Raw genomic sequence first — 23,384 nt, 5'->3', positions numbered from 1 at the left:
GCATGTGCTAGCATGTGCTAACAATAATGGGATTAGAGCAGTGGAGGTTGTTTGTACTGTAACTTTATTTGAATAAACACAATTGACGCTTTGACAGTATTTTCTGTTTCCATGGCAACCACAGACAAACATAATGAAAACCTTTTCACCCATGATGCACTGCTCTTCACTCATGTGGAGGCGGAGCGTCGTCTCTGGGCGGAGAGAAGGCGTCGATCTGTCGGATAATCTGCTCTGCGACAGCTCTGTTGTTAGCGGCGACGATTCTGCGAGACATGAGGTCCACGTCTCCGCCTACACACACACACACAACTGATGTGACCACATGTCTCCATGACGACGGACACTGACCCGCTGTGACATCATCACACTCACCCTCCACATCCATTAAGACTCCGCCCGCCTCCGTCACCATCAGCGAGCCGGCGGCGACGTCCCACACGTGTGTCCCGATCTCGTAATAAGCTTCAGCAGAACCGGACGCAACCAAACACAGGTTTATGGCAGCGGTTCCTGCGCTGCGGACGCTGTGGACACACACAACATATGCTAATGACACGCAACACACGCTAATGACACACTACACATAATAATGACATGCTAATGACACGCAACACACGCTAATGACACGCAACACACGCTAATGACACGCAACACACGCTAATGACACAACACATGCTAATGACACGCAACACACGCTAATGACACACAACACGCTAATGACACGCAACACACGCTAATGACACGCAACACACGCTAATGACACAACACACGCTAATGACACGCAACACACGCTAATGACACACAACACACGCTAATGACACAACACATGCTAATGACACGCAACACACGCTAATGACACAACACATGCTAATGACACACAACACACGCTAATGACACACAACACACGCTAATGACACACAACACATGCTAATGACACAACACACGCTAACGACACACAACACATGCTAATGACACGCAACACACGCTAATGACACACAACACACGCTAATGACACACAACACATGCTAATGACACGCAACACATGCTAATGACACCCAACACACGCTAATGACACACAACACACACTAATGACACGCAACACACGCTAATGACATGCTAATGACACACAACACACACTAATGACACGCAACACACGCTAATGACATGCTAATGACACACAACACATGCTAATGACACGCAACACAACACACGCTAATGACACGCAACACGCTAATGACACGCAACACATTCTAATGACACAACACATGCTAATGACACGCAACACACGCTAATGACACACAACACATGCTAATGACGTCACAGGTGTGTGTGTGTGTGTGTGTGTGTGATGTCACAGGTGTGTGTGTGTGTGTGTGATGTCACAGGTGTGTGTGTGTGTGTGATGTCACAGGTGTGTGTGTGTGTGATGTCACAGGTGTAGGTGTGTGTGTGTGTGATGTCATAGGTGTAGGTGTGTGTGTGTGATGTCACAGTGATGTCACAGGTGTGATGTCACAGGTGTGATGTCACAGGTGTGATGTCACAGGTGTGATGTCACAGGTGTGTGTGTGTGTGTGTGTGTGTGTGTGTGTGTGTGTGTGTGTGTGTGTGATGTCACAGTGATGTCACAGTGATGTCACAGTGATGATGTCACCACTCACCCGTGCACAGGCAGACAGACGATCTTCCTCAAACTGGAGAAGATTCTGTCGACAGTGTCTGATTCTCTGTTTGATCCAAACTCTGTGACGACGACTGAGCGCTTGATGTCTGAAGGTCACACAGAGGTCAAAGGTCAGAGCAGCATCCATGATGTCATCATTATCCATGATGTCATCATTATCCATGACGTCATCATTATCCATGACGTCATCATTATGGTGGACTAACCTTCCTGATCAGACACTTTCAGAGGTTCTCCGTTACAGAACGATCCTCTGCCGCGACGACACACAAACATTTTATCTTCAAGACAACTGTAGACCACACCAAACTCTACCTGAGGGACAGAGGACATGAGACATGGGAGAGAGGACATGAGACATGAGAGAGAGGACATGAGAGATGAGAGAGAGGACATGAGACATGGGAGAGAGGACATGAGACATGAGAGAGAGGACATGAGAGAGAGGACATGAGACATGAGAGAGAGGACATGAGACATGAGAGAGAGGACATGAGACATGAGAGAGAGGACAGAGGACATGAGACATGAGAGAGAGGACAGATGTGTACTGTGTAGTTTAGTGTACTGTGTAGTTTAGTGCAGTGTTTCTCAGTCCTGGTCCTCAGGGAACTCTGTCCTCCATGTTTTAGATGTTGCTCTGTCCTAAAACACCTGATTCACACGATCACATTCTGCAGAAGGTCAAAGAAACATCAGGGTCAAGTTCTCTGAGGACCAGGATCAGGGTTCTCTGAGGACCAGGATCAGGGTTCTCTGAGGACCAGGTTCAGGGTTCTCTGAGGACCTGACAGTAAATGTTGAAGGGGCGTGGCCTCTCACCTTCTTATCAACACAGAATCCGATGGAAACAGCAACAAAAGGAAATCTGTAACAAACACAGAGGTCACTTAAGGTCACCGTCAGGTCACTAAAGGTCATTGTCAGGTCACTAAAGGTCATCGTCAGAGGTCACTAAAGGTCATCGTCAGAGGTCACTTAAGGTCATTGTCAGGTCACTTAAGGTCATTGTCAGGTCACATAAGGTCATTGTCAGGTCACTTAAGGTCATTGTCAGAGGTCACTTAAGGTCATTGTCAGGTCACTAAAGGTCACCGTCAGGTCACTAAAGGTCATCGTCAGAGGTCACTTAAGGTCATTGTCAGGTCACTAAAGGTCATTGTCAGGTCACTAAAGGTCATTGTCAGAGGTCACTAAAGGTCATTGTCAGGTCACTAAAGGTCATTGTCAGGTCACTAAAGGTCACTGTCAGAGGTCACTAAAGGTCATCAGACCCAGTTTGGTAACATTTACATGGAAACCAGGACTCACGAGGCCCCCTGGTGTCCAGACTAAATAACTCACGTGTGAACAAAGTTGGTGGTTCCATCGATGGGGTCGATGATCCAGGTGGGCTGGTCTGTGAGGTCACATGGTTCACCTGCCGCCACTGACTCCTCCCCTATGAACCTGACACACACACACACACACAGTTATTGATCAGCTCTGGAGAGCAGATGTATCACTCAAGGCCCTGCGACACACAGGGGGCGGGGCTTCCTACCGATGTGCAGGAAATTTCTCCTTCACTGATTGGATGATGAGCTGCTCCACCTTCTGGTCAGTTTGTGTCACCAAGTCAATGGAAGAACTCTTTGTCATGATCTTCCTGTCACCACGCACAGCCTCACACACCACCTGATCAATACATCACACCTGATCAATACATCACACCTGATCAATACATCACATCTGATCATACATCACACCTGATCAATACTGATCACCTGATCAATACTGATCACCTGATCAACACTGATCACCTGATCACCTGATCAACACTGATCACCTGATCAATACTGATCAATATTCCTGTACCTCTCCAGCTTTTCGTGCGATGGCGACAGCGTGGTCCATGGCGTTCTGCCACAGGTCGGCCATGTTGTGGGAGGAGCTTCTTCTTGAAACACTTCCTAGTCAGAAATCAATATTTATTCCTTTTGAAATCAATCAATAATCTGAACAGTTTTATGATCAGAATCATGACCTCAAAGGGTCAAAGGGTCAAAGGGTCAAAGGTCATCTGTACATTTACTGACAATTCACCTTTAAATAAACAACTAACTCACAGAGATGAAAGTGCGACATTAGTGGAACAAAGAGGAACTACAGGCTTCCGTAGATTTGTTTTAAAGTCACGTGAAATAAACAAAGGCCGTTTCTCAATATCCATACTTGTGTGTACTTGTGTGTACTTGTGTGTACTTGTGTGTACTTGTGTGTACTTGTGTGTACTTGCGTACTCCCGTACTTGTGAAAACGTCATCAGCCTCAGTCTAAGTTCTTTTCCATTTCTCAAGAACGCGAGCAGCGAGTACGGTTCTCATACCCGGAAGTGTTCTGGCTCCGCCCATTTTACCAAGTATGCAACTGGTGGTGACTTGAGCGTACTTGGGAAAGCCATATATCCCAGAATGCATTTCGGCGGAACATAGCAGGATAAAATACAAATATAAACCTGAAATAAATATTTTTCTGTGTCCCGGAACGCAGTTTTGAAATCATTTGAGGCGAGAAATTAGTCATTTAGAATCCAAACATGTGGTTTGTGTAATAAAATATGACGTATTAATAGTTTGACAGCGGCGCTGTCGCAGGTTATCAGCTCCACCTCAGCGGACGCTCGGTGCTCACAGTGTCCAGCAGAGGGCAGCGTTACCTCAGCCTGTCCTGATGGAATGATCCGCTGGTTCAGACGGCTCCGTCATTACATACTTGGCATGATCCATAGATTTGTTGTTGACATGTTTTTTTGTTTTTAATGCAAACGTTTTGACCTGACAGTGTGAACTTTTGTATAATATTAATGTTTTTTAATTGTAACTTTAAATTTTAGATTTATATTAAAGTCGCACTGTCATTGTATATGTATTTACATATAATGGACACATTTTATAGTGTATAACATATTTAAAATGGGAAAATAACAACAATATATGTATTTATTAAAAGTATTTTATATGTTCATTCATCAACACTGTAGGTGGCGGTAATGAGGCTTAAGTGCTTCGCGCCACTCGCCATTCAAACAGCAGAACAAGGAAGTAACTGCTGTACCTATTGAAGTATCGTGCTCGTGTACTCTCGTAAGTTCTCAAGTATATGTACTTCAGTGGTACTTCTCAAGTATGTACTTTCCAAGTAAGCAAGTACATAATGGCATACTTGAGTATTGAGAAACGGCCAAAGTAACAAACAGTGTTTTTACTCACGGACTGAAGACGAAGCTCTGACGTCACACACTCGACAATCCTGCTCACGCGCTCACTCAGTCACGCGCTCATCCTCTTCCGCTTTAAATCATCGACGTTAATTCTTTAAAATGTCAAATATGTCACGAGTTCCCAAGTAAGATCAAACGGCTTCACCCACTTCCGGGTTCTTCTTCTTCTTCTGTCCGTTTATCAGTGGATTATTTAACGTCTTTATCGCCGCCTACTGGACACACACACACACTGTGCAGTTGTTTACAGTTACCTATTATATATACACACACGTGTGTGTGTATATATATATATATATATATATATACACACATATATATACACACATGTATATACACACACATGTATATACACACATGTATATATATGTATGAGGACAATTTTGATTAAAAAAAATATATATTTGATCAAATCAAACTAAACTGTCATGGGGTTCAAAGTCATTTAATGACATTTTATCACAGGAATATAACGGATTATAAGTCCAGTCCAGTTCAGTTCGGTCCAGTTCAGTACAGTTCAGTCCAATTCAGTTCAGTTCAGTCCAGTTCAGTTCAGTTCAGTACAGTCCAGTTCAGTCCAGTCGAGTCGAGTCGAGTCGAGTCGAGTCCAGTCCAGTTCAGTTCAGTTCAGTTCAGTTCAGTCCAGTCCAGTCCAGTTCAGTCCAGTCGAGTCCAGTCCAGTTCAGTTCAGTTCAGTTCGGTCCAGTTCAGACTCAACGTGTGCTGAGATCACGTTGTTGTGATTCTACACAAATAAAACTGGATTGAAGCTTAATGCTGATTAAAAAAAGAGAATGATGCTAAGCTAAATGCTACATGACAAACACACAGTGGACACAGTGAAGCTTTTATTTAACATTGGTCGCTCACAGCTGCTGCTGCTTGTCGTCACGGCGACAAGGAAACGTCTGGATCACGTCTGCGACGCCGCGAGCTACGAGCGAGGAGGATGCAGCGATGACTCTCCTGGACATCATGTCGAACTGTGAGCCTGAGGACACACCCACACCTGTCAGAGGACACGCCCCTACAGCTACACACCAGTCAAAGGACACGCCCCTACAGCTACAGACCAGTCAGAGGACACGCCCCTACAGCTACAGACCAGTCAGAGGACACGCCCCTACAGCTACATCATCACATGTCAGATACCCACCGTCCGTGTCCGTGACCACGCCCCCAGCCTCCTGGACGATGATGGCTGACGCAGCGATGTCCCAGCAGTGCATTCCTATGTGATAGTAAACATCTGCTGCACCTGTGGACACCTGACACATGTCCACCGCCGCTGTCCCCAACGCACGGACGCTGGACACAAACACGTGATGTCAGAGCCCTGTGGGGCGGGGCATTAGAGGGGGCGGGGCTGTTCTTACCCATGGACAGGAAGTCTGAGCAGTCTGAAGATGTTGGAGGTCATGGTCGACAGAGCGAGGTCATCACGCTCCGCCCCGATCTCCGTCACCACCACACACTTACTGATGTCTGATTGGACGACGCAGAACATGTGATCAGACGACACAGAACATGTGATCAGACGACACAGAACATGTGATCAGACGACAGAACATGTGATCAGACGACACAGAACATGTGATCAGACGACAGAACATGTGATCAGACGACAGAACATGTGATCAGACGACGCAGAACATGTGATCAGACGACGCAGAACATGTGATCAGACGACAGAACATGTGATCAGACGACGCAGAACATGTGATCAGACGACACAGAACATGTGATCAGACGACAGAACGTGTGATCAGACGACGCAGAACATGTGATCAGATGACACAGAACGTGTGATCAGACGACAGAACGTGTGATCAGACGACACAGAACATGTGATCAGACGACAGAACATGTGATCAGACGACGCAGAACATGTGATCAGACGACACAGAACATGTGATCAGACGACAGAACGTGATCAGACGACGCAGAACATGTGATCAGACGACGCAGAACATGTGATCAGACGACGCAGAACATGTGATCAGACGACGCAGAACATGTGATCAGACGACGCAGAACATGTGATCAGACGACGCAGAACATGTGATCAGACGACAGAACATGTGATCAGACGACGCAGAACATGTGATCAGACGACACGCGTGTGTGATGTCACCGTTCTGTCCAGACACGTGCAGTGGTTCTCCGTTCAGATAGGCTCCGCCCCCTCGCTGAGCGCTGAACAGTTTGTCGTCCACACAGCTGTACACGATCCCGAACTCTGTCTGACCACAACAACAACAACAACGACATTAATAACATCAACAACAACATTAATAACAACATTGACAACAACAACATTAAGAACATCAACAACATCATCTTCATCATGTGACTCATTGTTTACCTGTTTGTTGACCGTGAAGGCGATGGAAATCGCCACAAATGGAAACCTGGTGAAAAACATCTGTGAGAAGGTGACATCACAAAGTGGGTGGAGCCTCTGACGTCACAGTGTGGGTGGAGCCACTCACCTGTGGACAAAGTTGACCGTCCCATCAATAGGATCTATGATCCAAGTGGGCGTGTCTGTCAGTTCCACGGGCTCACCTGCAGCAACTGACTCCTCCCCTATGAACCTGGGGTCAAAGGTCAAACAGAGTAAGAACTAAAATGGAGAACAACATAGAACCGTGAAGATGACACAGCAGAGTTTAGAACACAGAACATTAGAGTGGAGAACACAGCAGAGAAGAACCTGTGCAGTGGATATCTGTTCCTGATGGCTGTGATCAGAAGGTTCTCCACTCTCTGATCCGTCTCTGTCACCAGATCAGCTGAAGAACCTTTAACATGGACCTCTTTGTTCTGATGGAACATCGTCATGACAACCTGACAACAACAGACACACATCACCACCTGACAACAACAGACACAACATCACCACCTGACAACAACAGACACACAACATCACCACCTGACAACAACAGACACACAACATCACAACCTGACAACAACAGACACACAACATCACCACCTGACAACAACAGACACACAACATCACCACCTGACAACAACAGACACACAACATCACCACCTGACAACAACAGACACACAACATCACCACCTGACAACAACAACAGACACACAACATCACCACCTGACAACAACAGACACACAACATCACCACCTGACAACAACAGACACACAACATCACCACCTGACAACAACAGACACACAACATCACCACCTGACAACAACAGACACAACATCACCACCTGACAACAACAGACACACAACATCACCACCTGACAACAACAGACACACAACATCACCACCTGACAACAACAGACACACAACATCACCACCTGACAACAACAGACACACAACATCACAACCTGACAACAATGGACACACAACTGTCACACAACTGTGTGTGTGTGTGTTACCTCACTGGCCTCTTTAGTGATTGACAGACCAAAGTTGAAACAGTCGCTCCAGTCAGACATGATGTCAGGAAATATGACACAACCTGTAAGAGAGACACACACACGCACACACACACACACGCGCACACACACACGCACACACACACACACACACATAAATAAATGTAGTAAAATCTAAAAAGAGATAAATCAAATCAAAGATAAAATAAAGATAAATTCTCAAACCTGATCGTCTGAACAAAGTCGACTCTTCTTCTCTGGTCTTTTATCCTTTAAAGAACCAATCAGAGCTCTGCTTCTCCAGGCTCCGCCCCTCACGTCTTATGATGCCTCTTTAAAGGTCAGGGGTCACGAGGAAGTGGCAGCACATGCTGTCAGTCAGCTGACTGTCAACAGACATCCTGTTAGAGACAGACAGGACGTCCCTGTCTCACTCCCGTTAACATGTCCTGTCATCATCCAGAACATGGTCTAAAACATGGTCCAGAACATGGTCTAAAACATGATCCAGAACATGGTCTAAAACATGGTCCAGAACATGATCCAGAACATGGTCTAAAACATGGTCCAGAACATGGTCTAAAACATGGTCCAGAACATGGTCTAAAACATGGTCTAAAACATGGTCCAGAACATGGTCCAGAACATGGTCTAAAACATGGTCTAAAACATGGTCCAGATCATGTTCTGGACCATGTTCTGGACCACACCTGATCAGAGTGATGACCTCACATCCATCCTCTCATGAACTGCTCACAGATGTTTTGTAATTGTTTAATGAAGATACAAATGTTACAAAGTTTGTTACTTTATGAACAAACATTACGATGTTGATGTTGATGTTGTTGTTGATGTTGATGTTGATGTTGATGTTGATGTTGTTGATGTTGATGATGATTATGTCATCATCGACCCTTCTTCATCTTCGCCACCTTCTCCTTCCTCTTCTTCACACGTTTAGGAACCTTCGTTCTTCTCTTTTCTCGCTGAGCTTCTTTCACCAACTTCTTCTTCTCCTGGAAAACATGGACACATCAGAGCGAGCACACTTCAAAGACTCAAAGAGACGAAGACTCAAAGAGTCAAAGAGTCAAAGACTCAAAGAGACAAAGACTCAAAGAGTCAAAGAGACAAAGAGACAAAGACTCAGTCACTGACCTTTTTGTCCAATGACATGTCCTCACTCTGTTGACCCGCCTTCTGCTCTTCCTCCTCCTCCTCTTCATCATCATCATCATCATCATCAGAACAGGAGGAGGAACCTTCATCCTCCAGAAGAGCAGGAACCTGAGGACACAGAAGCAGACAGTCAGACTGAGCTGAGCTAAGCTAAGCTAAGCTAAGCTAATGTGATGTCATGTACCGTCTGAACTCCTGACAGATTCTTTTTCAGTCCAGTGAGAGTCTGATACAAGATCTGAGAGAGAGAGAGAGAGAGGTCATCTTCTTCATCATCATCATCATCATCATCATCACCATCATCTTCATCATCATCATCATCATCACCTTCATCATCTTCATCATCATCACCATCATCTTCATCATCATCATCATCATCACAACAGACCATTTCCTTACTTTTCCAACTAACTAACTAACTAACTAACCAACGAACTAACCAACTAACTAACTAACTAACTAACTAAGCCTCTATGTTCTTCACAGATGGCCACACCCACATATTAACGGCACACCAATGGTGTCTTACGTTGTCATCACTTCCTGTCATGGCTAGCTCCTCCTCCTTCTCCCTCATCAGGTCCACGTCTCTCTCGTAGTGACTGACCTCTGTCAGAGTCCTGGGAATGAAGGCCTTCTTAAAGACCTGGGGGTCAAAGGTCAAAGGTCAGACATGTGATGAGTGGGCGGTCCAGTTCAGGGGTCAAAGGTCAGACATGTTATGGGTGCAGCTCACCTCCTCGTCCACTTGGTCCTGACCCGATCGCTGCTCCAGCGTCCGCTCTGATGAAATCACCATGGCCTGAGGACCAATCACAGCGCAGCAAACATGTCAGCATGTGTCACAGGTGTTTTTGTCAATAAAGTTACATTTGAATTGTCTTCTACCTTCTCCAGGTATTGATCCATGTTGTGACAGGTGATCGACAGGTCAGTGATGAAGTCAAAGAGTTCTCTGACCGTCATCACGGCCACGCCCTTTTTCGCAAAGAACTCTGGGAAAAAAAACACAAAGGAAGACAGGTGTGTGAGTGTGTATGTGACATCACAGGCGTGTGTGTGTCTGTGTGTGTGTGTCTGACCGTTAACATTGGTACAGTCCTTCCTGTGTGTGTGTGTGTGTGTGTCTGACCGTTGACATTGGTACAGTCCTTCCTGTGTGTGTGTGTGTGTCTGACCGTTGACATTGGTACAGTCCTTCCTGTCTGTGTGTGCGTGTGTCTGACCGTTGACATTGGTACAGTCCTTCCTGTGTGTGTGTGTGTGTCTGACCGTTGACATTGGTACAGTCCTTCCTGAGGAACTCCAGAGCATGAGGATGATCATGTTCCACAGACTGAGAAACGTCGATGATGTAAACGTCTCCATCATGAAATCTGAGGACAGAAGACACTTGAGTTCTTCTTCTTCTTCATAAACAGGAAGTTTTATTTTGAAAGGTCTCTTACAGCATGTTGAATTCACTCAGGTCAGCGTGGACCAGTCGAGCGTCGTGGAACATCTTCCTCATGTTCTGTAGAACCTGGAGGTAAAGTTCTCGAGCCTTTGACTCTGTCAGCGAGGCGTTCTTCAGCAGAGGAGCCGGTCTGATCAATCAATACAATCAATAACTGATCAATCAATACAATCAATAATTGATCAATCAATACAATCAATAACTGATCAATCAATAACTGTCACATGACTCTGATCAATAACTGATAATTTCTTACATGTTGTCTTTTCCAATGAAGCTCATGAGCAGAACATGACTCCTCAGCAGCAAAGGTTCTGGACTCAGGATTCCTGCTGTCTGTAACCTGGAAAACACACGTGGTTCTGTTGGGTTCTCTGAAGTTAACGTGTGGTTCTGTTGGGTTCTCTGACATTAACATGTGGTTCTGTTGGGTTCTCTGATGTTAACATGTGGTTCTGTTGGGTTCTCTGACATTAACATGTGGTTCTGTTGGGTTCTCTGACATTAACATGTGGTTCTGTTGGGTTCTCTGACGTTAACATGTGGTTCTGTTGGGTTCTCTGATGTTAACATGGTTCTGTTGGGTTCTCTGATGTTAACACGTGGTTCTGTTAGGTTCTCTGACATTAACACGTGGTCCTGCTGGGTTCTCTGACGTTAATACGTGGTCCTGTTGGGTTCTCTGATGTAAACATGTGGTTCTGTTGAGTTCTCTGATATTAACACATGGTTCTGTTAGGTTCTCTGACATTAACACGTGGTCCTGTTGGGTTCTCTGACATTAACATGTGGTTCTGTTGGGTTCTGACCTGATAAGGTTCCTCATCTCCTTCTCGGCCCAGGTTCTCACCATCTTTCTGGGGTTCCCTTTGCAGTAACCATGACGGAACCTGCAGAACAACACAGACAGAAGTGTGTTCCAGAACATTACTACTTTCCTTCGTTCCTTCGGAGGAACAGGAAGTTCGGTTCCTTCAGAGGAACCGGAAGCTTGGTTCTTTCAGAGGAACAGGAAGTTAGGTTCCTTCAGAGGAACAGGAAGTTCAGTTCCTTCAGAGGAACAGGAAGTGGCTCACCTGAACTCTCCACTGACGTATTTGTCTCGATCTTTAAACTGTAAGATGGACGTCTTGTAGATCTTGATGGCTCTGGTGCCCCCTGCTGGTGAGCTTGCATGGTAGACATTAGCCTGAAACAAATTCACATGTTTGTTGTTGTTATTATGGGATGTTAGACCAGTTATTATGGGATGTTAGACCAGGGTTAGACCTTGGTTAGACCTGGGTTAGACCAGGGTTAGCCCAGGGTTAGACCAGGGTTAGACCTGGGTTAGACCAGGGTTAGACCAGGGTTAGACCTCACCTCCTTCCCTGTGCTGATGCAGCCATAGATTTCACTGATCACTCCTCGACTCAGCATCTTAAACAGAATCATCCGAGTCCGAGGATCTAAGACCTGCAGCAAATCATCAATAATCAATAATCACTGATCAATCAATGATATACTTTTATCAACCTAAATTAAAGCAGCTCACCTGTTCCACTGTGGCTCGATCAGACTTGTCCTTTACTCTGAACCTGCAGAACCAACCAATCACAGAGTCAGTGACATCACAGAGTCAGTGACATCACAGAGTCAGTGACATCACAGAGAGTGAGTGACATCACAGAGAGTCAGTGACATCACAGAGTCAGTGACATCACAGAGAGTCAGTGACATCACAGAGAGTCAGTGACATCACAGAGTCAGTGACATCACAGAGTCAGTGACATCGCAGAGAGTCAGTGACATCACAGAGTCAGTGACATCACAGAGTCAGTGACATCACACAGAGTCAGTGACATCACAGAGAGTCAGTGACATCACAGAGAGTCAGTGACATCACAGAGTCAGTGACATCACAGAGTCAGTGACATCACAGAGTCAGTGACATCACAGAGAGTCAGTGACATCACAGAGTCAGTGACATCACAGAGTCAGTGACATCACAGAGAGTCAGTGACATCACAGAGAGTCAGTGACATCACAGAGTCAGTGACATCACAGAGTCAGTGACATCACAGAGTCAGTGACATCACAGAGAGTCAGTGACATCACAGAGTCAGTGACATCACAGAGTCAGTGACATCACAGAGAGTCAGTGACATCACAGAGAGTCAGTGACATCACAGAGTCAGTGACATCACAGCAGCCAATCAGAGAGTGAGTTGTTAGACGTACGTTTCAGCGTCTCTGTGTTTCTGCATGTTCGTCACTTTATTGATCACTGAATGATCAAAGTCCAGTTTATCTGAAAGAAAAACATCAATCATTCATTAAAGTGATTATTGATGAATAAATAATGAGGGGGCGTGTCCTCACCCAGATTGATCTTGTGTTCATATTTCCTCAAAGATTTGTCCGTCGATGAGGTTTTATTGGCTGGATTCTGTTTGTTAGACTGAAAACAAACAAACAAACAGTTAGACTGAAAACAAACAAACAAACAAACTGTTGGACTGAAATCAAATAAATAAACAAACAAAGAGTTAGACTGAAAACAAATAAACAAACAGACAAACAGACTGAAAACAAACAAACAAACAAACTGTTGGACTGAAAACAAATAAATAAACAAACAAAGAGTTAGACTGAAAACAAACAAACAAATAAACAAACAGTTAGACTGAAAACAAATAAACAAACAGACAAACAGTTAGACTGAAAACAAACAAACAAATAAACAGTTAGACTGAAAACAAACAAACAGTTAGACTGAAAACAAATAAACAAACAAACAAACAGTTAGACTGAAAACAAACAAACAAACAAACAGACTGAAAACAAATAAACAAACAGTTAGACTGAAAACAAACAAACAGACTGAAAACAAATAAACAAACAGACTGAAAACAAATAAACAAACAAACAGTTAGACTGAAAACAAACAAACAGTTAGACTGAAAACAAATAAACAAACAAACAGTTAGACTGAAAACAAACAAACAGACTGAAAACAAATAAACAAACAAACAGTTAGACTGAAAACAAATAAACAGTTAGACTGAAAACAAATAAACAAACAAACAGACTGAAAACAAATAAACAAACAAACAGTTAGACTGAAAACAAATAAACAAACAAACAGTTAGACTGAAAATAATCTAGAAAAGCACTTGGAGAGCACAGACCTCCAAGTGACAACATTTACCCTACACACACACACACACACACACACACACACACACACACACACACAGACACACAGATCACAGACCTGACAGTTCAGTGAACTTCTGTTGTATTTCTTGGTCAAGTCTCCACCTTCTGAGTGCCACGCCCACTCATCATCATCATCATCATCATCATCATTATCCTCCTCTGGCTCCTCCTCCTCCTCTGGGTCCTCCTCCTCTCGTTGCAGAGTGACATCACTGATGTGACTCAGAACATCAACTTCCTGTTTGTGTTTTCTGCAAAAACAAAGAGGAGCTTCATCATCATCATCTTCATCATCACCACCCTCATCTTCATCATCACCATCATCACCATCACGTCATCTTCATCATCATCATCACCATCATCATCATCATCATCATCACCACCATCATCACCATCATCATCATCATCATCATCACCATCATCACCATCATCATCATCATCACCCTCATCATCTTCATCATCATCTTAACCCTAAGCTTAATGTTAGCGATGAACATTAAGCTAAACCTGTATTTAACGCTCGTGACCTCGTTCAGTTCAGTTCTGAACGAATCTTTTTAATGATTCACTTTCACATAAAAAGTCACGTGTTTGTCTGTGTCTGTGGTGACTCCGCCCACATTGAGGAGGAGGAGGAGCTATAGTCGTTTGTGTTCTTTAAAGAACACGAACACGTGTTTGTGTTTGTTCGCCTTCATGAGATCAGCTGCTCTGTGATCGATTATTGGTGATTGTTTTTGTTTACCTGTCCTCCTCTGCGTCATCAAACTGTCCAGCTACACACCCGACCACCGACATGACGTCACAATCCTCCGAACAAAACCAACTCCGGGATCTTAGACCGGCGGGTCCAAACTGATCCGGACTTCACTGCAGCGTGTTCCGCACAGGACTTCCGGTTTACGTCACGTGACTACGGCGAGCGAAAGGGGACGTGCACCGACACGCTGACGTCTCTTCTCACGTGACTGCGGGTATTTCCTCAGACAAAGTCGTCAATAAAGTTGGAGATTTAAAAAAAAAAAAGAAAAGAAAAGAAAAACGAGTTAAAAGTAAAACGCTTATTTTCGTTCTTTCGTTGACTTTATTCAAATCTGGAGCCTTTAATTTGAAAGGTCTTCACAGGAAGTGTCTGTTCGAAGCGTTAGCCGTTAGCTCTGAGTTCGTGACAGTTAGCCGAGGTCCGGTCCAGGTTCGGTCCGGGTTCGGACATGTCCATGGACGTGGCTCAGGCCCCGCCCTCTCTGCTCGTGTGTGAACGCTCGAGTTTCGTGGATCAGAAAAACCGAGTTTCTTCTCACGTGGAACAACTTCACTTCAGCCACAAGGTAACCGCGTTAGCATGCTAACAGGGTAACCGCGTTAGCATGCTAACAGGGCTGCGTGAGCCTTTCAAAATAAAAGCCTGTGAATGAATATTTTCATATTGTGATGTTTTAAAGAAATGTAGCCCGTTAAATAAAGGTGACTTCCTGTCTCACCTGTGCAGGTGTCTCTGCTGCTGCCTGAATGTAGCTCCGCCCCCTCTCACCTGGACTCTGTGTTAAAAGGTTTCAGCAGTTTCTACCTGATCAGAAAGCTGCCCATATATGAGCTGCTGAATAAAGACTTCCTGGAGACGGCCGTGTACCATGGTAACACACACACACACACACACACACACACACACACACACACACACACACACACACACACACACACACACACACCTGACACAGACGCACACACACACCTGTGTCCTCTGTCTTCACAGGAAGTGTCCACGGTCTCTCATACAAGACGAGGATCGATGAAGACATTTGTGTCGCTTTGACGCCGAACGGTAAAAATGTCACTGCTCTGACATCACTTCCTGTTGTCTGTATTTTCTGTCTCACCTGTCTGTGTCTGTCTGTCTGTGTACAGGACGTCTGTGTCTGTCTCTGGACAAACACTCATTCCAGTTGTTGGGCGTTGAAGGGACTCGGTCCAGGTTTAGACCTAAGGACAGACACAGTGAGGACACACACACGCACACGCACGCACACACACACACACACACTCACCTGTCACTCACCTGTCTGTTGTTCAGTCGTGTCTGTGGATCTGACTGGCAGCAGCATGGCTCCTGGTGGGCGTGGCTACCTCAGACTCCTCACAGGTCTAAAGTCACGACTTCCTGTGTCCGTGGACTTCCTGTTGTCTCATCATCCAGGTGAGTGACATCATCAGTCAGGTGACATCACACACGTCACGTGTGCCGCCCATAACTTCTCACTGTTTCCCGCAGGGGGCGGAGCTTCCTTGCAGCCCCTCCTCTCTCGTTACGATTGGTCGGAGCACAGACCTGAGACGACCAATCAGGTTCTGTCTCACCTGTCCTGTCCCTCTGACCTCAGGTCATGTGACGCACACAACTTCCTGGAGTGGCTCGGAGCTGTGGACGCTAACGTTAGCAGGTGAGGACGTTTTTTTTTACTGCTGCTGTGAGGACACTCCTGTCCCTGTGGGGACACTCATGTCCCTGTGGGGACACTCCTGTTGTTGTTGTCGTTGTGAGGACACTCCTGTCCCTGTGAGGACACTCCTGTCTCTGTGAGGACACTCCTGTCCCTGTGAGGACACTTCTGTCCCTGTGAGGACACTCCTGTCCCTGTGAGGACACTCCTGTCTCTGTGAGGACACTCCTGTCCCTGTGAGGACACTCATGTCCCTGTGAGGACACTCCTGTCTCTGTGAGGACACTTCTGTCCAGCAGACACTTAAAGACTCTCTTGTGTTCAGTGATCATTCGTCCAGCAGCTTCCTGTCGTCCTTCACGTGTCCTGAACCAAAGACGGTGCTGAGACGAGCTCTGAGCGTGTCCATCTGTGGACTGCTGTGTCCTCCTGATGTCCACCGTCTCATCCAGGAAGTCAGGTGACGTTTCTGCTGAGCAGTGTCCCTGTCATGTCCTCACCTGTCGTGTCATGTCCTCACCTGTCCTGTCATGTCCTCACCTGTCCTGTAGGCGGTACCTGGAGCAGTCTCAGTCGTCCTGGGCGTCGTTGACGGTCCATGGTTTCGTGGACAGTCCTGTGTCGTGGAGAGAGGCGGAGCATGGACACCTGAGAGGAGGAGAGAACCTGTACAGTCTGCTCATGTTCTCTGACCACGCCTACATCCTGTACCTGGCTGCAGGTGCACACGACACCTGTCCTCCGTGATGAGTCGTCACAAAACAATCTGACGTTTTTGTACCAAATCAAAGTGAATCCTTTGAGATTCACATGCTTTTATTTTGAAGGTCAAAGAAACATTAAAGGTCTTTATTTACATTTCCTTTGGTTCTTGTTCTAAATGTTTTCTCTCTCCACACACATTTATGTACATAGCCTTTATGCTAACACAGCTGTCAGTCAGAGGTTAGCTTCATGCTAGAGCTAACACGAGCTCGAGAAAGATTTAGTGGAAAAATAATCTGATAATCTACATTTACATAATCTACTTTAGCCTAATCTCCCACACACACACACACAGTTTGACCTGATGGGGGCGCTGCTGCAGGAAACATAAGGAAAGTTAAAAAAAAAAGTCTGGTTCTGCTCCAGTTTATTCCACAGTCATAGAAATTCATCAGAAGGAATTCTGGGAAAAAGGCAACAGTTTGACCTGATGGGGGCGCTGTCTGTCATTACCAAGGACACTTAGATTGGCCTGCCTAGCCTAGCATAGCAAAGCCTAGCATTAAGACTAGAAGAAGTGGGGAAAGTGTTAGCTGTTAGCTGCTAACTCTGATACGTTTGACAGGAAGTGATGTCATCAGTCCATTAAAGTAAACAAATGTGTTTTTAGAGGTCTAGTGTGTACAATGATACATACTGTACCTTTAAAAGAAATCAACACACTGGTGACACAGTGACCTCTAGTGGGGAAGGTGTAGATGACACGTTTCCCTCCGTTTCCAGTCTCTCTGCTAAGCTAAGCTACGCTACGCTAACTGTGCTGAGTCAGAAGTGCTGAGTCATGGTTCCTCTGTGCAGGTGTTGTAAGATGGCGTCTGTTCCCTGTGAAGAACCCCACACTCTCTTCAACGCCTCACACTCGCGCTCGTTAGCTTGTTCCAGAGCGCCGCGGCTAGTGTTCCTCATCAACGCCTTGGACTCACGGAGAACCTGCACACAGGAAGTCACAGGAAGCTGTGTCTCATATCAGGCTCTGGATCCTCTAAAGTCTGGATTTATCATCTGGATGTTGTCAAAATGTGTCTGTATCGTGTGTCTATTGTGTGTATTGTGTGTCTGTTGTGTTACCTCAGAGTCGACCATGAGCAGCTCTTTGATCATCACTTCCTGTGTGTGTCTGTTGTGTATTGTGTGTGTGTTGTGTGTGTGTGTATTGTGTGTCTGTTGTGTATTGTGTGTGTGTGTGTATTGTGTGTCTGTTGTGTGTGTGTCTGTTGTGTGTGTGTGTGTGTGTGTCTGTGGTGTGTCAGTTGTGTGTCAGTTGTGTTACCTCAGTCGACCATGAGCAGCTCTTTGATCCTCATCATCACTTCCTGTGTGTGTGTATTGTGTCTGTATTGTGTCAGTTGTGTGTCTGTTGTGTGTCAGTTGTGTGTCAGTTGTGTGTCTGTTGTGTTACCTCAGAGTCGACCATGAGCAGCTCTTTGATCCTCATCATCACTTCCTGTGTGTGTGTATTGTGTCTGTATTGTGTGTCAGTTGTGTGTCAGTTGTGTGTCTGTTGTGTTACCTCAGAGTCGACCATGAGCAGCTCTTTGATCCTCATCATCACTTCCTGTGTGTGTGTATTGTGTCTGTATTGTGTGTCAGTTGTGTGTCTGTTGTGTGTCTGTTGTGTGTCTGTTGTGTTACCTCAGAGTCGACCATGAGCAGCTCTTTGATCCTCATCATCACTTCCTGTGTGAAGGTTCCAGGCCACAGAACCTGAGACACCAGACCTTTAGAACACGCCTCCTGAGCCGTCAACTTCCTGCCGCTCAGCAGCAGCTCGTTCGCCTGTGACACAAACCACGCCCACATTGACATGACACGCCCACAATGACAGGCCACGCCCCCACATTATGCAGATGAAGCTGTGAACTGACCGATGCCAGGCCCATGACGCGGGGGAAGGTGAAGGAGGAGCAAGCGTCCGGCGTCTGACCGTAGGACGTGTACGGGGTCTGAAACCACGCCTTCTCATTGGCCCAGACCACGTCACAGAGGGGGAGGAGGGCGGCGCCCAGGCCCAGGGCCGGACCATTCACCGCCGCCACGATGGGCTTCCTGAACTGGATGAAGGTGTTGATGAACGTCCTGGTGAAGATGGAACACAGAGGTCAGAGGTCAGAGGTCAGAACACAGTTACCACGGTAACAGCAGAGGGCGTCGTCACCTGATGGTTTCGGCCATCTTGATGCTCTCCTTCTTCCTGTCGTCTGTCAGACGTCTGATGAAATACAGGAAGTCCAAACCGCAGCAGAAGACTCCGCCCACCGCGCCCAGCAAAACCAGCTTACTGTCGTCTGACGCCGCCGTCGCCATGGCGCTCTGGATCTCCTTCATCACCTGATGAGGAGGAGGAGGAGGAGGAGGAGGAGGAGAGAGAAGAGAGAAGAGAGGAGGAGAGAGGAGAGGAAGAGAGAGTGAATATGGCTCCTGAGGGGGGCGTGGTCTGCGTGCGGGCGTGGTCTGTGTGTGGGGGTGATGTCTTGTGTGTGGGTGTGGTCTGTATGGGTGTGGTCTGTGTATGGGCGTGGTCTGTGTGTGGGCGTGGCCTGACCTCAGGGTTGAGCGTGTTGTTCTCAGATGTTTTGGTGGAGATGAGGATGTGAGTGAAGCCATCTTGTTTCTTGACGATGATGTCACGGTAACGATACGCACTCTCTGTCTGACGAACGCTGAAACGAAGACGTTTGTCGAACGCACAACGATCGTCCAGACGGCGTTTGTCACAGCGCTTCACACCTGACATCACACCTGACATCACACCTGACATCACACCTGACATCATAACTGACGTCCCATTGGCTGAAAGAGAAGAAACATCAGAGACAAAACAAAGTTTCACCAAAGACCGGGAGTGTCTGTCCTCCAGGACAGACACGAGTGTTTCAACTCTTATCAGAGTCTGAGACATAAATGTCCTCTGTGTCTCACCTGTGCTGATGAGCGTCTCCATGGCGGCAGGTGAGACAGGAAGTGAGACAGGAAGTCGCGGCAGAGGCGGAGGGTTCTGACCTCGAGGTCGGGTTCCCATGCGAGCCCTCTCCTCTCCAGGCCCGAGCTGCAGCCCTGCAGGTTTCTCCAGCAGAGCGACCTCTGGTGGACCGAGCTGAGCCTCCTGAGCTCCGGCCTCGCTCGGCGTCTCCTCTGAGTCCAGACAGCTGTTGATCGGACTCTTCGGAACCAGGATTTTGATCCCGGTCTTAGACAAGTCCACGCTGCGGCGGGCGGAGCCGGCCGGAGACGCCAACATCAGCTGCTGAGAGCCTACGGTGGCTGCACGGGTCAGTCCACTGAGGGGGGGGTACGTCAGGCTGACCTGGGTTACACCACTGTGGGCTGTGAGGGTGGGGGGGGCAGACCTGAACCCTGACCTCTGGGGGGCGCTGCAGAGCAGACTTGGCGAGCTGCGGGTGGATCTCAGTAACATGTTGTCTCGCTGTCTCTCAGCGTACTGACGGTTAAACTGGTGGACGTGGATCATGCAGGTGGACAGATGTTCCTCAGGTTCCCAGGTGTCCTCCTCTGATCCATAACCTCTCCACCTCACCAGGTATTCCAGGTTACCCTTCTTATTCCTCCTCCTCTCAATGATGCGCTCCACCTACAGGGGGCAGAAAAGAGTTTGGTATTTATATGCAGCAGACACAAGCAGCTCACCTTCAGTGTGGACCTTCACTGTAGAGCTAACCCTCACCAACTAAAAGAGTTAACTGATTAAACTAACCCCAGTTAACCCTAAAGTTAACTTCACCACCAGCTAACAATTAACGATGACATACAGCTAACAAAGTTAACTTTAACAGCTAGTTAGCAGAGTTAACTTTAACAGCTAGTTAGCAGAGTTAACTTTAACAGCTAGTTAGCAGAGTTAACTTTAACAGCTAGTTAGCAGAGTTCACCTCACCACCCAGCGAACAGAGTTAACTAACGAATAACTACCACAGTTTACTAAAACAGCTCAACAAAGTTAACTTTAACAGCTAGTTAACAAACAGACAGTTCACTAGGTAACAGTTAACTAACATAGTTACGTAACTTTCAGGGATCAATGTGAGCCTAACTAACTAAACTAAACTAAACTAACCCAGTTCATCTAACTTCAGCTCTGCCTTTAGCTACTTTAGCATTAGCTCGCGTCACCTCATAGAAGTCCTCCGTCGCCATGGAGACAGTGCGCGTGCATGAGCCGCGTGCAGAAGCTCGTTCAGGTGAACAGCAGCATGAGAACAAGGTGAAGGTTCGAGTCCGCTCTGATTCCTGCCGCTGCCCGAGAGCAATGTTTACTAGCTTTCAGTCGTTAGCTTTTAGCACAGCAGCAGCTCCACTCACACACATCCGGTCTGACTGTGACCTTCAAAATAAAAGACTCGGGGAGAGCGTATAAACTGTGCCAGGACATTTAACACGTGACGTCATCACCGGCTTATAGAAATAGATAAAGATGATAATAATAATGATAACAATAATAATAACAATAATAATAACAACAATAACAATAATAATAATAATAACAATAATAATAATAATATTACATTTGATTTGAAGTTCACAAAGTAACAAAGTAACAGTTTCAACATAAATACATGAAGTGTGTATGTGTGTGTGTGTGTTTGTGTGTGTTAGTGTGTGTCTGTGTGTGAGTGTGTTAGTGTGTGTCTGTGTGTGAGTGTGTTAGTGTGTCTCTGTGTGTGTGTTAGTGTGTGTCTGTGTGAGTGTGTTATTTTGTGTGTGTTAGTGTGTGTGTGTGTGTTAGTGTGTGTCTGTGTGTGTTAGTGTGTGTGTGTGAGTGTATTAGTATTAGTGTGTGTGTGTGTGTGTGTGTGTGTGTGTGTGTGTGTGTGTGTGTGTGTGTGTGTGTGTGTGTGTGTGTGTGTGTGTGTGTGTGTGTGTGTGTGTGTGTGTGTGTGTGTGTGTGTGTGTGTGTGTGTGAAGAACAGGCAGAAGAACAGTGTTAAACTCTTTTATTTCACCATTTTATTTCAGACTCAGGTCACATGACACAGACTCAAGTCACGTGACACAGTGACAAACATTTCACTCCGTCTTCTTGTCGGCCATGTTTTTGACTGCTGCCACGTCACTGTCATCATCGCTGGTGAGGGGGCGGGGCTTACAGCACAGGTAAAAGAAGGCGGAGGCAATGATGAGCGGGAAACTGAGCAGGAAACAGCCGAGCAGAGGAGCCTGTATGAAGACCAGCTGACAGAGAGGTCAGAGGTCAGAGCACAGACAGAGAGGTCAGAGGTCAGAGCACAGACACAGAGGTCAGAGGTCAAACCACAGACAGAGAGGAAACAGCACTCACTGTTAGCATAGCTTTAGCCTCATAAATGAGGCGTTTGATGCGCTGGATGACATCATTTCCTCCCTGAGACTGAAACACATAAACAAACAAATAAACAAATAAACAAACAAACAAACAAACAAACAAACAAACAAACAAACAAACAAACAAACAAACAAACTCCTGTGCAGTGTCTGTCCTCACTCACCTGAACACTTCCGTCCATGACTCTGTCGATGAAGTCTCTGAGCTGATGCTCCGTCTTCACTGGGACCTCAGGCAGGAAGTAACTGTCATTGGACAGATTCAGCACCAGGAAGGACGGCTGGATGACATCATCACTGAGGACACATGACATCATCACTGAGGACACATGACATCATCACTGAAGACACATGACATCATCGGTGAGGACACATGACATCATCACTGAGGACACATGACATCATCACTGAAGACACATGACATCATCACTGAGGACACATGACATCATCATGTCAGATGTAACAAAGTAATCAGAGATAACAGACTTCACCACATACACACAACAAGCCTCTGGCGGCCTCTGTTGGTCATATTAACAAAGTACAAGTGTGGAAACAAACAAACAAACTCACCTCATTATCAGACCTTTGATGTAGTCACTTCCTATCATGACTCCAAAGTAGAAATGTCTGTAACACACACACACACACACACGCACGCACGCACACA

General features: G+C 46.2%; 6 protein-coding genes across 7 annotated transcripts in view; 1 reads left to right on the top strand and 5 right to left on the bottom strand.

Moving 5' to 3' along the window:
- Nucleotides 1-70: 70 nt before the first annotated feature.
- Nucleotides 71-5,051, bottom strand: LOC310942740 (inositol monophosphatase 1-like). Of its 2 annotated transcripts, none has more exons than XM_083908168.1 (9): nt 4,939-5,051; nt 3,545-3,635; nt 3,231-3,364; nt 3,032-3,136; nt 2,510-2,555; nt 1,894-2,002; nt 1,665-1,773; nt 376-527; nt 71-294 (listed from the first exon to the last, which is right to left on the bottom strand). In XM_083908168.1, exons 2-9 carry the CDS (start codon nt 3,605-3,607, stop codon nt 167-169), a joined length of 846 nt encoding a protein of 281 aa, XP_083764294.1. In that variant the 5' UTR covers nt 3,608-3,635; nt 4,939-5,051; the 3' UTR covers nt 71-166. The 2 variants fall into 2 exon arrangements, with proteins under 2 accessions (XP_083764294.1, XP_083764295.1); XM_083908169.1 differs by having other exon boundaries at nt 3,545-3,639; nt 4,939-5,014.
- A 767-nt stretch (nt 5,052-5,818) lies between these two features.
- LOC310942603 (inositol monophosphatase 1-like) lies at nt 5,819-8,419 on the bottom strand (the record flags this gene model as incomplete). The annotated part of the gene is made up of 8 exons (XM_083908014.1): nt 5,819-5,943; nt 6,109-6,260; nt 6,329-6,437; nt 7,087-7,195; nt 7,318-7,363; nt 7,445-7,549; nt 7,669-7,802; nt 8,360-8,419. 8 exons carry the CDS (start codon nt 8,417-8,419, stop codon nt 5,819-5,821), a joined length of 840 nt encoding a protein of 279 aa, XP_083764140.1.
- A 787-nt stretch (nt 8,420-9,206) lies between these two features.
- riok1 (RIO kinase 1 (yeast)) lies at nt 9,207-15,075 on the bottom strand. The gene is made up of 17 exons (XM_083907732.1): nt 14,941-15,075; nt 14,251-14,446; nt 13,356-13,434; nt 13,215-13,284; nt 12,529-12,571; nt 12,357-12,449; nt 12,071-12,183; nt 11,804-11,884; nt 11,251-11,337; nt 10,987-11,124; nt 10,811-10,914; nt 10,427-10,533; nt 10,275-10,340; nt 10,068-10,184; nt 9,723-9,776; nt 9,518-9,646; nt 9,207-9,375 (listed from the first exon to the last, which is right to left on the bottom strand). Exons 1-17 carry the CDS (start codon nt 14,991-14,993, stop codon nt 9,265-9,267), a joined length of 1,641 nt encoding a protein of 546 aa, XP_083763858.1. The 5' UTR covers nt 14,994-15,075; the 3' UTR covers nt 9,207-9,264.
- A 283-nt stretch (nt 15,076-15,358) lies between these two features.
- rpp40 (ribonuclease P/MRP 40 subunit) lies at nt 15,359-17,398 on the top strand. The gene is made up of 8 exons (XM_083908179.1): nt 15,359-15,523; nt 15,685-15,829; nt 15,949-16,017; nt 16,101-16,190; nt 16,267-16,389; nt 16,465-16,633; nt 16,959-17,093; nt 17,185-17,398. The coding sequence occupies exons 1-8, from the start codon at nt 15,407-15,409 to the stop codon at nt 17,378-17,380; spliced, it is 1,044 nt and encodes a 347-aa protein (XP_083764305.1). The 5' UTR covers nt 15,359-15,406; the 3' UTR covers nt 17,381-17,398.
- A 79-nt stretch (nt 17,399-17,477) lies between these two features.
- On the bottom strand, nt 17,478-21,712 carry cdyl (chromodomain protein, Y-like). The gene is made up of 7 exons (XM_083907427.1): nt 21,527-21,712; nt 20,318-20,987; nt 19,941-20,188; nt 19,554-19,726; nt 19,264-19,474; nt 19,031-19,174; nt 17,478-18,328 (listed from the first exon to the last, which is right to left on the bottom strand). Exons 1-7 carry the CDS (start codon nt 21,548-21,550, stop codon nt 18,164-18,166), a joined length of 1,635 nt encoding a protein of 544 aa, XP_083763553.1. The 5' UTR covers nt 21,551-21,712; the 3' UTR covers nt 17,478-18,163.
- Nucleotides 21,713-22,420: 708 nt separating this feature from the next.
- Nucleotides 22,421-23,384, bottom strand: part of LOC310942602 (protein disulfide-isomerase TMX3-like) — a gene marked incomplete at both ends in the record, with an annotated part of 3,867 nt that continues 2,903 nt past the window's right edge. Inside the window, 3 exons of the mRNA XM_083908013.1 lie at nt 22,421-22,585; nt 22,692-22,760; nt 22,879-23,011. Coding sequence (XP_083764139.1) covers nt 22,421-22,585; nt 22,692-22,760; nt 22,879-23,011 — 367 coding nt within the window. The remainder of the gene's footprint in view (nt 22,586-22,691; nt 22,761-22,878; nt 23,012-23,384) is intronic.

Source organism: Microchirus variegatus, assembly GCF_963457635.1.
Source record: "Microchirus variegatus genome assembly, chromosome: 21".
Lineage (NCBI taxonomy): Eukaryota > Metazoa > Chordata > Actinopteri > Pleuronectiformes > Soleidae > Microchirus > Microchirus variegatus.
This window is presented reverse-complemented; position numbering and strand designations above follow the sequence as displayed.

Bases quoted from the DNA above. Each gene is read 5' to 3' on its own strand.
- LOC310942740 (XM_083908168.1), bottom strand. From the start codon at position 3,607: ATGGCCGACCTGTGGCAGAACGCCATGGACCACGCTGTCGCCATCGCA. The intron at 2,003-2,509 runs GTGAGAGGCCAC...TCTGTCCCTCAG, and splicing joins GATTCTGTGTTGATAAGAAG to GTAGAGTTTGGTGTGGTCTA. The intron at 1,774-1,893 runs GTTAGTCCACCA...TGTGACCTTCAG, and splicing joins GAAAGTGTCTGATCAGGAAG to ACATCAAGCGCTCAGTCGTC.
- riok1 (XM_083907732.1), bottom strand. From the start codon at position 14,993: ATGTCGGTGGTCGGGTGTGTAGCTGGACAGTTTGATGACGCAGAGGAG. The intron at 10,915-10,986 runs GTAAGAGACCTT...TTCTGTCCTCAG, and splicing joins CTGAGTGAATTCAACATGCT to ATTTCATGATGGAGACGTTT. The intron at 9,647-9,722 runs GTACATGACATC...CTGTGTCCTCAG, and splicing joins ATCTGTCAGGAGTTCAGACG to GTTCCTGCTCTTCTGGAGGA.
- rpp40 (XM_083908179.1), top strand. From the start codon at position 15,407: ATGTCCATGGACGTGGCTCAGGCCCCGCCCTCTCTGCTCGTGTGTGAA. The intron at 16,191-16,266 runs GTGAGGACACAC...TCTGTTGTTCAG, and splicing joins TAGACCTAAGGACAGACACA to TCGTGTCTGTGGATCTGACT. The intron at 17,094-17,184 runs GTGACGTTTCTG...CCTGTCCTGTAG, and splicing joins CGTCTCATCCAGGAAGTCAG to GCGGTACCTGGAGCAGTCTC.
- cdyl (XM_083907427.1), bottom strand. From the start codon at position 21,550: ATGGCGACGGAGGACTTCTATGAG. The intron at 20,189-20,317 runs GTGAGACACAGA...CTTCTCTTTCAG, and splicing joins GGAGACGCTCATCAGCACAG to CCAATGGGACGTCAGTTATG. The intron at 19,175-19,263 runs GTCAGTTCACAG...TTTGTGTCACAG, and splicing joins GCGTCATGGGCCTGGCATCG to GCGAACGAGCTGCTGCTGAG.